This window comes from Neovison vison, chromosome 3 (genome assembly GCF_020171115.1).
Source record: "Neovison vison isolate M4711 chromosome 3, ASM_NN_V1, whole genome shotgun sequence".
Taxonomy (NCBI): domain Eukaryota; kingdom Metazoa; phylum Chordata; class Mammalia; order Carnivora; family Mustelidae; genus Neogale; species Neogale vison.
Window position 1 is genome coordinate 202,122,914 of NC_058093.1, and position 15,794 is coordinate 202,138,707.

At 54.1% G+C, this 15,794-nt stretch overlaps 1 protein-coding gene across 6 annotated transcripts in view; it reads right to left on the reverse strand.

Annotated features, from left to right (window-relative positions):
• Nucleotides 1–14,753, reverse strand: part of RIMBP2 (RIMS binding protein 2) — a 93,790-nt gene extending 79,037 nt beyond the window's left edge. For all 6 annotated transcript variants that reach the window (XM_044243543.1, XM_044243548.1, XM_044243547.1 and 3 more), the window contains exons 1-3: nt 14,550–14,753; nt 11,566–11,655; nt 2,260–2,382 (exon numbers count right to left, since the gene is read on the reverse strand). In XM_044243543.1, the coding sequence (XP_044099478.1) occupies nt 2,260–2,382; nt 11,566–11,655; nt 14,550–14,705 (369 nt within the window). In that variant the 5' untranslated portion in view covers nt 14,706–14,753. The remainder of the gene's footprint in view (nt 1–2,259; nt 2,383–11,565; nt 11,656–14,549) is intronic.
• Between the last annotated feature and the right edge of the window lie 1,041 nt (nt 14,754–15,794).

Here is a 15,794-nt window from a genome sequence, read left to right on the forward strand (position 1 = left end):
CTGAGAAAGCCATTGGCCCTTCTTCCCGGAGAAAAGCCCCCGAAGGTTGGAGGCACAGAGTAGCCCAGAGAAAGGGCATCCTCAGAAGTTGCTGTGATATGGATCTTCTGTGTCTCTGATGGAAAGTTCTAGTCTTTCTAAGTTAGAGGGGCTTCCCACACCAAGACAAGTGCGTGCAGCTGCTGTGTTCTCGTGAAAAACCGGCTCCCCTCTCTCCGGGAGCCAGAGTTAAGTAACTGCTTGGATCTCCCTTTACACCCGGGTTGCCAGGAAACTCAGGCCCCATGGGCACCTCGGATGCAGTGCCCGCGTCAACTCTCCCGGCCACCCGCTGCCTGCCCCGTGCGGGTCCTCCTTCCCCGGCTGCCCTTCCTCATCCCACGCGGGCCACGGCATCCAGAGTCTGACCACAGACTCCCCAAGAAGGGTGACAAAAACACAAAGGCACATAATGAAGTCATCAGTTACTACCTTTAAACGTCTGCAGGTCAGGAGGGATTTCAATGGGGTTAAACAGTATTGGTTTGGACTATGTGGGGGGCAGGGGGCAGGGGTTCTAGCCAGTTTCAGTATTTTTCTAGCTGGATTGTCTTAGAAAACAGCCCCCAATTCAGTCTTAGGTGTTTTACTAAAAGCTTTTAGATCTTGAAAGGAAACAAATACATTCTGTTGCAATTCCGTTAAAGCCAGCAGTGGGTGTGGTTCCATGAGCGGATGGCTGGGCTGGACCCCGAACAGGCTGGCAGGTCAGCATCTTTGCCTCCCCTGCACCTGGGCCCCTCCCCTCCCACACCGCCATCACCACTGATGAGCTTTGCCACCCAGATAACAACAAAGGCTAATTCTGAATATCCTTTCTATTATCATGACAAAAATGATAGCAGCAGCATGAAAATCACGGTGTTTTTCAGTCGGTACCGGTGGAGGCGACGTGTGGCGACGTGTGTGCATCATGCAGTCACCGTGCTGGAGGGCGATTCTGTCTGAGACACAGGGAGCCCCCCCAGCCCCTGCCCTGGCCTGTCCTCCTCTGTGCCGCACTCCCCAGCCCATGTGCAAAACATGCCCCTCATGTCAGGCTCCACAAATCTGCCAGACATTCACTTTCTTGGCCATAGAACCATCCCTGTGAAAAGGACAAGCCCATTTGAATTCCCATTTCTTCTTGCTCTCACTTTCCTCCCTGGTCAAAACCACTGAGGAAGAGCCACACTTGCTTCGATGTGGCCGCCTCCCTTGACCGGGCTGGTCCCACCACCCCTGCACCACAACACCCACGTCGTCCCGAGCTCGGACAGCAGGGTGGGACGGCCACACTCCACGCCTCCAGGGAGCTCAGACGGTCGTCTGTGTGCTGCGGAAACACATGACTGCGTGGTCAGACCTCATCCCTGTCCGTGCTATTCTAAATCCAGAGCAAACGGTGGACAGCAGGGCGTTCAGGTCCAGCCTGGGCCCTGCTTCGAGGAGATCGCAGGGGGCACAGGCAGAGCCCGGGTTTCAGTGATTTACAAGGGTATGTAATCATCACACAAATTCCAGAACATTCCATCGCCCCAAAGCAAAGAGGTTGCTCTGCATTCCCATCTCACTCCAGTGCCCACCAGACACAAGTCTGCGTCCCTCTGAGAACCCACAGTTTCCCGCAAGGGGAGGACGGTCCCTGATGAGGGAGGGCTGTGGCTGCTGCACTCACTGTTGGTACCACACTACAGGACCAGAGGTGACGACTCAGTCTCCCCCGTGTAAAACAATGTTTCCTCACTGAGAATTCATCCAGCGGACTCCATTCCATCAGCAGCCAGTCAACCCACCCCCTATTAAATATCGGTGGGGAGCCCAGCTCCTTGGAAATGCTGGAAGGGCCTCCCTGCACCCCGATGAAGCAACCTTCTGACTTAGCTCTTCTCTAACAAAGGTGAGGAACAGTTTAAAATTCACGAGGTGTGAGAAGCCCCCGCAGACGCCCCAGGTCCTCAGTGGGACACCCGTTCCCACTCCAAGCGCCGCCTGCCAACTCTCACTCAGCTGCATTTAGCATCCTAAGAAATGGGAATGCATGAACAGCTCCACGGGACGGCTTCTGGAAACGACTGGATTTTGGTATTTATCGTTTTGATACCATCCTCATGGTGCAGACAGCCCCGAGGACCCTAAATCTGGGCGATGGCATCAGAGCCTCAAGCCCTCTCTGCTCTGTGGTCCCGCAGCCCCTTGTCCTGCTCCAGCCCTGAAGAAACCGGGGTGCCCGTGTCCTACCTTGAGGACCTGTTCTAGGTTCTCCAGCTTGGCTTGGAGCTGATGCTTCTCCTTCACAGCCAAGTCGCGTTCTCTGATCACTACAGCGAGTGCGTGGCAGAGGCAGGCATGTTCCGCTCTCACCTATGGGAAGCAAGGGCAGACAGAGGGGTCTGCTGATAGCACGCACAGAGTAGCACGCAAGTTTGGCCTCAGCTGGCATCGACCACTTCCTCCTCAGGATTTTGGGGAATCCTTCCCTCCCTTGTCCTGGATTGTGGACTCCGCGGTGGGTCCAGTCCTGCCTGGATGAATGTGCGTGGACAGTCAGCACCCAGCATCCCTTCCTCCTCCTGCCTCCCCACTCACAGGGAGAGACTGGCTTGGGAAGGGGACCGTGACCCGGGCCTGGCCAATCAGCACAATCCCATGCCCTGGATATAGTGGTTGGTGGGGAGAGACCCAAGCCCCAGCTGCATCCATGCAGAATGAGACATTGGACTGGTAGAGAAGCATGGGAAGACTGTCTCCCTCTTTTGTCCACCGGACTTGGAAAGTTGAGGACACAAGGCTGGAGCTGGAGCCATCATGAGGAGGTCATCTGACTGAGAACAGAGCCAACACAATGGACATAGAATCAAGAGACACAGAGGGAGAAGCAGGATCCTGAGGACATAATTTGAGCACCTAGATCAAGCTGTGCCTGAAGGTAATTGGCCAGTCATGCAGGCCAATAAATTCTCTTTGTTTGCTCACACCACTCTGAACCATTTCCTGTGTTCTTTGAACAGAGAACCCTAACACACATGAGTGATACCCAAATTGTCCAGGATAATAATTCCTTTGCCTAAAAATTTCACTTCTGTCTTAAACGTGGAATAAATGGCAACAAGACTCCGTGTGCTTTAGGATGATGGATGTTCTAATAACCCCAGCCCACAGCTCCCAGGACCAGGTTTTGAACTCAGGTGGGAGGCACCACTAATTCTCCATCTCTCTCCTGCAGCTTCTCTGAAAGCAGGGAGGACATGTGACTGATGAGGGACGATATCTCAGTTCCTTCCCCATTCGTTTTCTCTGCACAGCATTATTTGATCCCAACCACAAGCTTTTAATTTCTTTCCCTCCTCCCTGGATGTTACAGCATGAATTATGGCTTCAATAACAGACTGCCATGGGTCATTTTTGTCAGCTCCAAAAGAGGCCCTTTCTGTTCCCAGTACTCTGTGTACAGAGTCTGAGTTCAACCTGACAGCTTCTGTGGCACCGGAGGAAAGGACGGCCCCCACTTGGTGCTCCTAAATGGCATGGGGTTGCAGGGAGGTTGTCATTAAGAGCTCAGAGAGAGCTCTGACTCACAGAAGTATTTAAATGCCATTCTGCTCCAGCATGAAACATTAGGCAGCAAGTGTGGAAAAAAAATTCAAATGCTATAGGTGAAAAAGTCATGATCTATTGGAGCTCACACTTGAACCCAAACACTAGGGGCATGGGCTCACTGGAAGCCATCATTTCTCATGTTCTAACTCATCAAGAGGAACATCCAGGGCTCCGCAGCCAGCCTCCTGCAGCAGTCAGCGTGCACCCCAATGTAAATGAGGGCTTGTCTCCCTCTGATGGAAACCTCTTGTGGCTGCCACGGAAATTAGAACTGGGTCCAGACTCCTGCATACCTCTGTAGCCTCTGGTCCTCCAGTTGTCCCATCTGACTTGCTGTCCCTGTACCCCTCTTACTCAGGCTGCGCTGGTCCTCCCTTTATCTCATAAACAAGCCAAACTCATCCCTGCCACAGGGCCTTTGCACATGCTGTCTGCACCACACCAAATACCTATGCACCCCCAACCCCGCCACCAATCCTGGCAGGTCTGGCTCCTTCTCATCATTTATGCCACTTCCTCAAACAGGCTGTCCCGCCACACTCCAGGTGACAAACCCTTTCCACTTGTTGGCCCCCAGTGCCCTCGCTGCTTGGCCGTGCTTTATTTCCCACAGGCCTTTCTCACTGTCTGGAATATCTCACTATCTGTGTAGCTGTTTACATTTCCCTGCAGTTGCTCCTCATTAGAGTTGAAGTCCCAGTTGGACAGGACTTGTCCCTGTGACCCAGTTCTCTGTCACCGGAGCCTGGAAGAGAGCCCGGTGCAGTCACTGCTCCAGGAATGGAAAGACACCGGGGGAGGACGGGCACATGCAAGGCAGCTGTGTTCCCAGCCAGATGGATTTTGCTGGTCCCTCTTGGTCTACCGTCCACCCCCGCCTGTGGGGTTCCAGGCCTCAGGAGGCCAGTCTCCCAGACCACGTGCTTCTTGATGAGGTTTGGCTGGCGGGAGGCACCGGCGGGAAAGCAGGGGAGAGAGGAGAGGCAGGTTGGTGTTGGCGCTCTTGCCAGCAGACTGCAGGGGTGGTCTGTGCACAGAAGTACTCTCTCGGCAGGCCCGAAGGTGCCGTCCTAGGAACGGTCCTGCTGGCAGAGTTGGCCGGTGGCGGGCGGCGGGTACTTTGGGTCACAGTCCAATTCCTATTCCCGGTTCCCCAACTGATGCGAGAGCCTACCTGTGTCCAGACTCTTTGTGCAAAGCAAGAGGTTTCCGCCGAGTGCCTGCTCTCCTTCGGGGAGGCTTTGGGATTTGGGGCGTGCCCAGGAGAGTATGACTGCCGTCACACCCCAGGCACTGGGGCTCTGCTGGGCTTCCTGGGACAACCCTTCATGCATGCAGCGATGCCTGGTGCTGCCGGAACTGAGCTCGTCCCTCCGACGGGAAGCTCCGGAGGCTGGAGGCAGGCCCCCACTATCTTCCCTTCCCTCGGCTGCCTTTACTGCCATGAACGGGATTGGGCACTGGGCCCCAAGAGTCTTCCCAGCGAATCATCGCACCTGGCTGGCCTTGGGGACCCCGACATACTGTTCTCCCCTCCCCCCCAGCCACAGGTGCACTTGGACAGCCTCTCCCTCTCACCCTCTCCCCGCAGCCCCCCCAGCCACGGCCACCCGTGCCACCACCCTGCCGGAAGGGGCCCACTATTTCCTCCTGGGACTCTGATGGGTTCAATCTAGAAAGACAACCATCCTCCAGCAGCAGAGAAGCAAAGTCCACAGAAGTAAGGTTTTTCCAAGAAGCAGAGTCAGACTCTTGCTTTGTCCAGTAGCCGACATGGGATTCGGGCTCTCCGAGCAGGACAACATAAGCATTCCGGTGTTAACCTTCTCCAAGAGCACAAGACAGCCAGAGATCACATGCCCAGGGGCACTGTGTGGGGCAGGGGTCCGGCAGGACCACCCCGACCTGCCCGTGTGTGTCTGGCGCCCCCTGGCAGACGCTGGGCCCACTCTCCCACAGGAACGTCACACAGGACGGTTAGCACGGACGTGGGTGCCCGAAACCCCAGCACAGCCCACCTGGAGCCAAAAACGCTGTGCTTTGGTACCTAGAAACACTGCAGGTCACTACAGTAACATAACATAAAGGGATAATATTGGGGGGAAAACCCATGTTGTATTGGTCTTGAAGTCAGTGCTTTGAAGGGGAGTGGAGGATGGTGAGGGAGAAAAGGTAGGGACGTATGGACAACTAGGAATGGTCTAGGAGTTCTTGGCATTTAACAGACCTCATCTCCCTCCAGGATTTCGGGATTTCTCTGACCAAAAATTCACCATAGCATCCCCTGTATGTTTATCAGAATGAGTCAGGTCATTCATCTGGTCTTTCTGAGGATGGACAGAAGGTGTGCTGGCAGGCAGGAAAGGTGAGTGAAGGGAGTGACTGGGGATTGAGGTGGACTGAATTATGACTCCGCGGAGATGTCCATGCCCATGTCCCAGAACCAGCAAAGGGACTCTGCCACGGTGACTGAGTCAAGGTCCTTGTCCTGGACGGTCCCAGTAGAGCCAGTGGGATCATGAGGGTCCTCACAGGAGGAAGACAGGAGCCTCAGGGTCAGAAAAGTTCGATTTTTGAAGATGTGGTTCTGTTGGCTTTGGGTGGACGAAGGCCCACAAGCCGAGGTCACATTTCCAGAAGCTGGAGAAGGTGAGCAGATGGCTTCTTTTCCTCAAGAGAGGCAGCCTGCCCACACTTAGGCCTCAGGACCCTTGAGGCCAGGCAGCCTGGTGACCCAGGTGGAGACTCCATGTGACATGGAGCCGAAATCTCTGAAGGCAGCCGCCCTTCCGAAACACAACCCTTCTTGAGAAAGCCTCGTCTCTTCCTCTTCTTGTAGTTAACAGAGAGGACACAGGGGTGGACCAGCCACGCTGTCCTGGAGATCACAACAGTCATGGCGCGGGGCACCTGGGTGGCTCATTCGGTGGCGCATCTGTTCGGGTCAGGATCCCGGGGTCCTGGGATTGAGCCCTCTGTTGGACTCCCTGCTCCGTGGGGAGTCTGCTTCTCCTTCTGCCTCCCTCCCCCTGCTTATACTCGCTCTCTCTAATAAAATAAAATCCTAAAAAAAATCCACACTAGTCATGGCCCAAGCAGGATGGCCCTGGTTGGGGGGGGGCGGGCAGGAGCCACGGCCTCATCCTGGGCTCAGGACATCCTGCTGCAGGAGAACAGTAACGCCTCCAAGTGTTCAGGCCACCGAGCTCGGGTCCCTGCTATGTGCAGCTGGAAAGAATCCCAAACAGCCAACCCAGAGAAGCTGTTCTTTCTGGTTTGGTAGCAGCCGATCACTCCTAGAAGCAGACAGCTCCAAGTGAGAAGCCCGGAGGGGCCCCTCACCCGGCACTCAGCCTTCCCGGGGCCGTCCCAGCCCTGAGAGCACCAGGAGACTCAGTGGAGAGGCCCAGGGGCTTAGCGGTTCCCTGGGCCCTGCCGCCACTGCCAGGGCTCAAAGCTGGTCCCTTCCACCAGCAGAAAGTGCTCCTGGGGGGTGGGAGTGCGCAGGAGGAGGGGACCAGCCCTACCCTTGCCAGCCAGCATTTGGACTAGAAGATCCTCTGGGAACCAAGCCAGGGATGGAGAAAGAAAGTCTCAGGAGAGCAAAAAGGACATAAAGAGGTTTTCACTAAGACATACAAACTATGACTCACAAAAAAACACAGATAGGAAATAGGAGAAGTTCCTAGATGGTCAAAGTCAGGGGCCCAGACGATGCCTCCTTTGCTCCCAACCAATGAAAGCTGCATTCGCTCAGAGAAGATTTTGTATTGAGGAAGGACAGATGATACAGAGGCGTGAGCCCTGGGCCTGGATCCACTCCTTCCAGCCAGGGGCCCTCGCCCGACAGACCCCAGATGCCTGTGCGGGTGTTGTCCCTATGAACGCCCATCACCTCCTCCCCGTGGAGGAAGAGGGAGATCAGCTGATGAGCGGGATGATCGCCTTCCACACCAGGGACTCAGGACCGGACCCAGAGTTCCAGCCACGTGCACAATTCTGGCCAGAAGGCAGGCAAGGGTCACAGGTGACGGGGTCACAGGTCACAGATTTTGCCACCTGGTTGCAGGACTCAAGGCACCACCGGGTTTTCCTATTGTCCTGGGACCCTCTGGCCACAGGCAGACCCAGCAGCACGTGAAGCCTGGGGCTCCCCATCCAGCCGCTCCTCTCATTTCCGCTGGTGGCGGCCACAGGGGCAGCAGGTGGAAAAGCAGCCCAAGCCATCTGGCAGCGGTCGCTCCCTGAGAAGGTGCCCCAACCTCCCAGCTACCACAGGAACAGCTGTCCTGTTCAGGGACAGCCTCGCAGGCCCCTTTGTACCCAGGCAAATGGGACACCTGAATGACTTTTTTGAGATCAGTCAACAGTGGGGTTTGCCAGTCAGAAAGGCATCAAACTGCTTCTCTGCATGGTGTCCTGGGTCTCCAGTTCATTTGTTTCCTCGCACAGGGGGGCCTGCCCCGAGGAACTCGACCCAGTATTCCATGGAAACCCACACCAGACTTTACCCTTAAGCGGCAATTGTTTCTGGGCAAGCTTTAGGGAAGACAGAGAATACACATCTGTCTGCTTCCATAATTATGAACCTAGGTCATTAGTACCACTTTCTTCATTGGGGCCCCTAAGAAGCAGATTGCAATCCCAAGCCAAACTCAGATGAGGGCACTGGGAATTTCTAGACCTCACTCTGAGAACCAGGAGGGTTCCCTGTGTTTCTGTAGGGACAGCTTCCCCACCCCCACAAATCTGGTGCTGAGCAGTTCAATACTTAATTCAGTAACACGAACCATCCCAGTCCCTTTGCCTCCCCTAATGACCCCTGGGACACACATACCCACCCCAGGGACGGTCTGGTGAGAACTGCTGTTTCTGATGCCTTCCCTCTCCCCGCCCTGTCCCCAACCCTATTCCTATCTCCTCCCCCCCAACCCCATCCCATCCCATCCCCGCCCCCACCTCTCTCTCTTTCCCGCAGCCAGCCCAGGCACCAGGCAGAAACTGCCCGCAGAGTGCAAGGAGGGGGCAGCGCAGAGCCCAAGGCTGAGTCTCCCTGCCTTCTCTCTGAAAGCCCTGCTATTCCCGTCCGTGCGGGTGAGTCACAGGGCGCCCTCACACACCTCTGCAGAGCGGAAAGGAATAGAAGCTCATGGCTGGGCCTCACAGCCTTGTTTAAAAGGCCAAGGCGGGGGGTGCCCGGGTGGCTCAGTGGGTTAAGCCTCTGCCTTCGGCTCTGGTCATGATCTCAGGGTCCTGGGATCAAGCCCCGCATCGGGCTCTCTGCTCAGCGGGGATCCTGCTTCCTCCTCTCTCTGCCTGCCTCTCTGCTTGCTTGTGATCTCTGTCTGTCAAATAAATAAATAAAATCTTTAAAATAAAATAAAATAAAAGGCCAAGGCGGAGAGGCAGCATAGGAAGACGTCTTGGACCTTCAGTGAAAACACGCTGGGTTTTGTGAGGGTCCTCCGGGAGCCAGGCTGCCCGTGGGCACAGCCACGCAGCACGTGCAGGGGAGGAGAGCTCGCCTGGGCGGTAATGCCCAAGGGCTCCAACTCTAACCCTTTGCCGACCAGCAGCGACCACGCTGGACGCCCCCAGGCAGGACCGTCTTCCCTGCTTCGCCTCCATCTCGGTGCCTTCGCCAAGCTGTGACCACCACTCCAGGCCCAGAAGGCCTGCCTGGGCGGGGACGGAAGTGCACAGGGGGCGAGCAGAAGAGAGAAAACCGTCCCAGGTTCAACGGGCCCTGCAGCCGCCTCCCACCAGCCCTATTCTCAGCCTGCACCTGCCGCCTGAAATACCAGTGCGACTTCACGTTTCTGTTCCTGCTTAAGTAAAAATAGTCCCGGGCAGAGGGAGTCGCTAAGCCTCCTGAGGCATTCGTGCTTCAGTGGGACTGAGTTTATCAGAGCCTCTCCCAAGAGCAGATCTGGGAAGAAAGAACGCGGAGAGAGCGGGGGCTGGTGGGAGAGGGGGGAGGGACTACACCGAGGGCTGAGACGCACTGAGCACACAGCTCTTTAGAAAATAGTGTAAATACATATCACCTAAAATCGAACCCTCCAGGCCAGTTTAAAACATACAGCTTGGTGGCACAAGACCGTCACACTGCTGTGCAACCATCGCCTCCATCCATCTCCGGAGCTCTCGTCCTTCCCAAACTGAGCCTCTGTCCCCACAAAACACTAGCCTCCCTTCCCAGCCATGGCTCCTACTGCTCTACCCTCTGTCTCTGAGGATCTAGGTCCCTGGATCTCTAGGGACCTGAGTGGAAGCACACAGTATCTGTCTTTTGGGACTGGTTTGTGTCCACAAGCATAGCATCCCCAAGGTTCATCCACGTGACTGCAGGTATCAGAATGTCCATCTTTTGAAGGCTGGGTAGTATTTCATTATAAATAATGACCAAGGTCTCTTTCTCCGTTTAGCCGCTGAAGGATACTTGGGCAGCTTCTGCCTTCTGGCCAGTGTGAGCAACGCTTCTTGGGATGCTGGTGTACTGATTTCTCTCCCAGGCCTTACTTGCCATTCCTTTGGGTATCCACCCAGAAGCAGAAGGACTGGATCATATGGTCTACTTTTAATTTTTTAAGGAGCCGCCATCCTGTTTTCTACAGCAGCTGCCCCATATTTCCCTTCCCATCAACAATGCACAAGAGTTCTAATTTCTCCCCATGCTTACTAACCCTTGTTATTTTCTAAAAAGCACATATTTTTTTTAAAAATTGGCCAACCGGAAGGCAGAAAAGTAAGTGTCAAATCAAGAAAGTTCCCATTTGGGGGGGAACTGTTAGAACTCGGTGTTAGAAATCGCTGAGGTATGCGTTCGCATGGCTGGCTGTGGAATGAGCAACCACAGTCTGCCAGTCAGTCATCCACAGTCCTCCCGGAGCACTGACGACGGTCTACAGTCAGTCATCCACTGGTCCTCTCGGAACACTGACGATGCAGGCTGTTATGGCAGCCGGGGATACATGGATGAATACGACAGCAAAGGCTTCTGCTCCCAGGGAGCCGGCATTCTCGCAGCAGGGAGACGGACACATAATTGCAGATGCGTGATGGACTACGTGATCAGAGATACAAGAAGACAAAACCAGTGAGGTCGCAGAGACCAAAGGAGGAGCGAGGGACAGGCACAGAGCATGCAACCATGGACAGCCTTGCTGAGAAGGTGACCCTTCGGAATGCGTGCCCAGAAGGCGGCAGGTCTATGACGGTGAGAAGGTAGGATTCTAAGCAGAGGAACTTACTGAGTGCTGAGTCAAGCTTGGTGGACTGAGCGACAAAAACGTCAGAGTGGCCAGAACCTCACAAGTCAATGGCGAACGGCAGGTCAGGTTGAACAATTTGGAGCCATGGGGAGGCGCGTCACTCTCGTTTATGGGAGGCATTGGAAGGCTGCTCCAAGGAGCTTTGTCAGCTGGCCCTACCACTAAGGATGCCATGGAGGTGGGCCAGTTAGGCGATGTTTTCGGCCTCGGGGCAGGAGAAGGTGGTGGCCTGGAGGCTGTGACAGAGATGGAGACGATGGGGAGGGGAGGTCTGATGTGGCTTGTTGGTGGACGAGCCTGATGCACGTGTGAGGTCAGAGAAGAATCCAGATGGCTCCCAGCACCTTGCCCCGGGGAGGTGGGTGGATGGCACTGCCACGGACCAGGGCTGATAAAAGCTGGGGGAGGACTGGAATGAGAAGGACTGGAATGGGGGACACCAAAGGGTCTGCTTTGGCCTTGTTGTTAAGGACACGATCCCAACAGACTTCCAGGTGGAGATCACCAGTGGACACTGACCGCAACACCACTGAGTGTTTTGTGTGGGCGTCACGTGAAGGAACAGAAGAGGTGTGACCGAGGAGCTGGCCACCCACATACTGGGTGACATTGTGTGATGTCCTCTGGCCCCGACCCCTCCCTGCCACCCTGCCCCCACTCTCTCCCCACTTACCTTGTCAGGCTGCCATGCCCTTGCAGGAAGGCCGGCATCGTGCAGTCTCAGGCGGTGCTGCCGCTGGGCGGCATCCTTCACTTCATTTTCCTAGGATGGAAGGAAAGAGCTTTGTGAGACGACCCCCCGGATTCAGGGATGTGGCAGGGCCTGGTGGCTAAGAGCTCCGATTTGGGAGGTAGGCCCCGGGCTGGGGGTGATGCTGCAGTGCGTCAGCGTGTGATGTGGGGCCAGCTGCTTTGTTCCGTCCCAGCCGTGAGTGTCCTGTCTATAGGACGGGAGTAGCAGTGCTCCACAATGATGTTACAAGGATACAGTGAAATAATATGTATTAAGTACATCATGAGGTTCCCAGCAAACAAATCAACCCCAACATGTGGTGAGCTTACCTGCTTTAAATGTCTGTATCCCAACGAGGCAATCTTGTTAAGCCAAGCTCTGACCTGACCCTTTCCTCACAAACACTCCTCCAAACACATCCCCATAACAAATGCTAGAGAAAATTTTGAAGGGTCTGTCCTGCTCAAAAATGAGGTTAAAATCTCTGAGGATGAGGAATGGCTAGAGCCCTGGTGGCAAGCAGGACTCTGGGACCTTCCAGATTCTCCACCCAGACACAGGCACAGAATTGGGAGTCCAGGCTTGATTGGGTTGGTTTTCTAATATATGTGGGACACAGAGTTCCCACATGAGGCAAGAGATCTGAGCAGAGCTCAGTGCCTGACCTGAGGTTGGCCCAGCCCTCAGCCAGCGAAGAAAGCTGAAAGTAACCGACGTCTGCCCAGAGTTCTAGCTTATGTGAGGTAATGCACCTGGAAAAGCAGAGGGAACAGCCGCCTGGCTCGGTGTCTGCCCTGGGTTATGCCCTAATATCACCTAGTGTGGGAACTGTGAGCTACCAGTAATAAAAACCTAATTCAAGACTAGGGACATTCAGGGTATGGTGTAGTCACTGCAAGGAAGTCAGTCAGATAGGGTGTGTGGGACTGAGCACAGAAAGAGAAGCTGGGGGTAAAACTCCTCATTAAAGAATAGTCTGAAAATAGAAATTCCAAAACAATTTTTTAAAAAAGAATAAAAAAAAAAAACACCTCACAGTACTAAACAGATCCAATAAAATCAATAATCAGGATGAATTTAACCCAGAGGAAGTAAAAATAATAAAGCAATCTGAAAATGACTTCAATAAGTACACTGAGGGTTCTCCCAAAGGGGAAAGAATGGAGGCCATCCATCCAAAAGGAACAAGAAGGAGGCAACAGAGACAACGAACGGCCGCAGCCTCCAGCAGTCAGGCCTGCCGTTTCCCTGTTACCCAATCCTTCAGGTCACTCCCTCGGGTCTTGAACTCATCTGGCGGCTCTCCTTTTTCACACCTTGAGCACTCTGGTTTTTTGTTCTATTCACCCTCCCAGGGGCAGAGTCCTGCGGATTCAGACACTTTCCCCCAGGAAGGAGGCTCCTTCTGGCTATTCCCAGGTCCCATTTTGGTCAACATCTCTTCCACTCCACCACCATCAGCAGGAGCTCCTCCACTCTTTGGCACCTGCCTCATTTCCATGATGATAAAACACAAGGAAGCAACAGCCACATGCCTTGGCCACACACCGTACTAGTGATATTTTGCTCCGGGAACCATGATTCCTCCACCTACAGGAACGAGCTTGATCATCTGTCCATTACACTGCCTCCTTGGGAGATATTCTCCGTAACACTGGCGATCTAAGGGGGGTCAGTGTACTCATCGAAACACCAGAGCCTTGACCTTGGAGACTGTTGATTCCCAGCAGTCAACAAACACAGCCGTATCTCAGAGGATCAGAGGAGACACTCAGGGGTCCTAGGGGTTGGAGTATGGACTCTGAGGTCCAACAGCTGAACTATAGCCTCTAGTCTTCCCCTTGCAACCTGCGTGGTCTCGAGTAGGCTGTCTGACACTTCCACACTTTCTGAGATCTAAGGATGTAGAAGTGCCTACTACCCGACCGGGAGGCATGGAGACACCATGCAGTAATTCTCACACAACCCTGAGCACACGATCTTGGCTCAAATGGGTATCCCTTCCCTACCGCAGACACCACATTTGCCTACATCTCCCCATCTCCCATGTACCACCACCAAACGACATCTCTCTCTGCATCGCACCTAGGAGAGTGGGCTGCAGGAAAGGGACATCAGGAACGGGAATGGTGCTGGCCCTCTCACCCAGTTATCTGGGGGCTATAGAAATGGTTCGTCCACTTGTTTTGTTTATATTCCTTCTCAGTGACTCGAGGGCAGCAGCTTAACCTGATGAAATCAATCTTCCCAAGAAAACAAGCTCAGGACCTAAATCCTCTCCAGGAAGCACCGATCCATAGTGTCCCCACGCCAAGGAAAAGAACCACCCCCCTGTCTGGAGGACAGCATTTCTCCAATCGGTCCAAGCATGAACAGGCACTTTGGGTACCACTTAGTTTACTGCCCCTCCCCCACTCCCCTAGAAAAGCCAACCGCACAAAGGCAACTGCTATAAACAAAACCATCCCGAAACAATCCTCCAACCTACACTGAAATCATCACAAAATACCCAAGCTAGGTGCCAAAGTGCTTCGGGTAATGATGCCGAAAGAAGCCCGTTCACTGACAGAAACACCCAGCAAAGGCCCGAGGAAGAGAGAGAAGATACCAGTGTGAGCCTGCAAAGACTGGGACTCACTGCCCACTTTATGGACACCTCGCTTTATCCGCACTTGCTGTTTACCCCCTGAGAAAGCCTAGAGGTGGCTGGTGGTGGGGGCGATGGGGCCGGTTGCTGTGGGGGAGGGGGTGGTCCTGTGGTCTTGTCCTGCATACTACAGTCACTGCAAATGGTACCCCTTGTCATAATGGACCCGAGGCCGCCCTGACATGCATGTATATGCAGAACTTAGGGGAAGATTCTGAAAATGCCTGCTGTTCATGCTTCTGATCCTATTAAGATGCTAAGAAGTGAGAAGACTTACCCTGGAAGCTCTCATCATTGACACCGTGCAGGACCAGAGCTGCCCACCCGGGGATGCTGTCCCTGCTCCAATTAAAGGGCTCCTTTCTGAATTAATCAGCACCACCAAAGAAATGCCACCAAGCAAAATACAGATCACCTTGGGTATTGGTCGCATGCTTGAGACCGGCAGGCCCCCAAAAGATGTGGGCTTGTGGTCGCAACACGACAAAATGAGTCTCCCAGCAGGCGCGGGTGGCACTGGCTATGACAATTCTCAGGAGAGGGAGGAGGAGGAGGACAGGGTGGATTTAACATAATCTGACACTCTTGTCTGAGTAGCAAGGCTTTCCACAGCCCAGGATGAGCGGCCAGCCACACCGGTCCCTCGGACGCCAGGTGCACGTGTACCATTCCGTGCCACGGCGTAAGTCATGCCCCCATTGCCGTCCCTGGCTGTGCAGGTGCAGCACTGGTGACTTGGGACCGCATCTGAGAGCTGGGATCTGAGTTTGACGACACACACCCACGGCCTGAAGACGAGGATCTGGTGACTCATGCATCACCAGGACAGAGATAATGAAGAACTTTCCAAACACCACTGCATGAAATCACCCCCTAGCTCTGCGCTCCTGACCTGAAATAGCGGCGTGAAGAGAGCACAGCCAGCACCAGCGTGTTTGCTCGCTTCTGCAGGGATTTCGCAGATTTGCTTTCCTCGGGAGGGTTTGAGCATCGCCATGGGAACAGGTGAAGCCTTATGCCCTTTAAGTGTGTGAAGTCAAACAGAGTCAGAGGGTTTCGGGTTTACCAAACGGGAGGTGCGTGGTGGGACAGGGCCTGCCCTGTAAGAACCAAGACACACGGATGCTTTGCTGAATCCGACTGTCTTCAAGCATACAAGGGAAGAGGAGCAAAGGTCTCCACTCCACTTCTTAGAGGAATACACAGAAGTTAGGGCCAGCTCCAGCAGGCCCGACCAGAGTTCTGGGATCTGATCTGAGGACCACTGGGACCCTGTACCCCTAGAACCTCCCTTAAATGGCAACTGCAGGAAGAGCCAGTTACACCGAGTGTTTTGATCTGTTAATATCCACTAATGCATTAACCTGGAATAGGCTTATTTCACTTTTTTATCTCCTCTTAAGCAAAAATACGGGGGAAAAGAATAAATTCTGATAACTATAAAAGAGAAAGAGAAGGACCCAAGCATACAAATTCGAACACCCCAGGGAGTGAGCAGGCAACATAACAGGGTAGGCTGGCC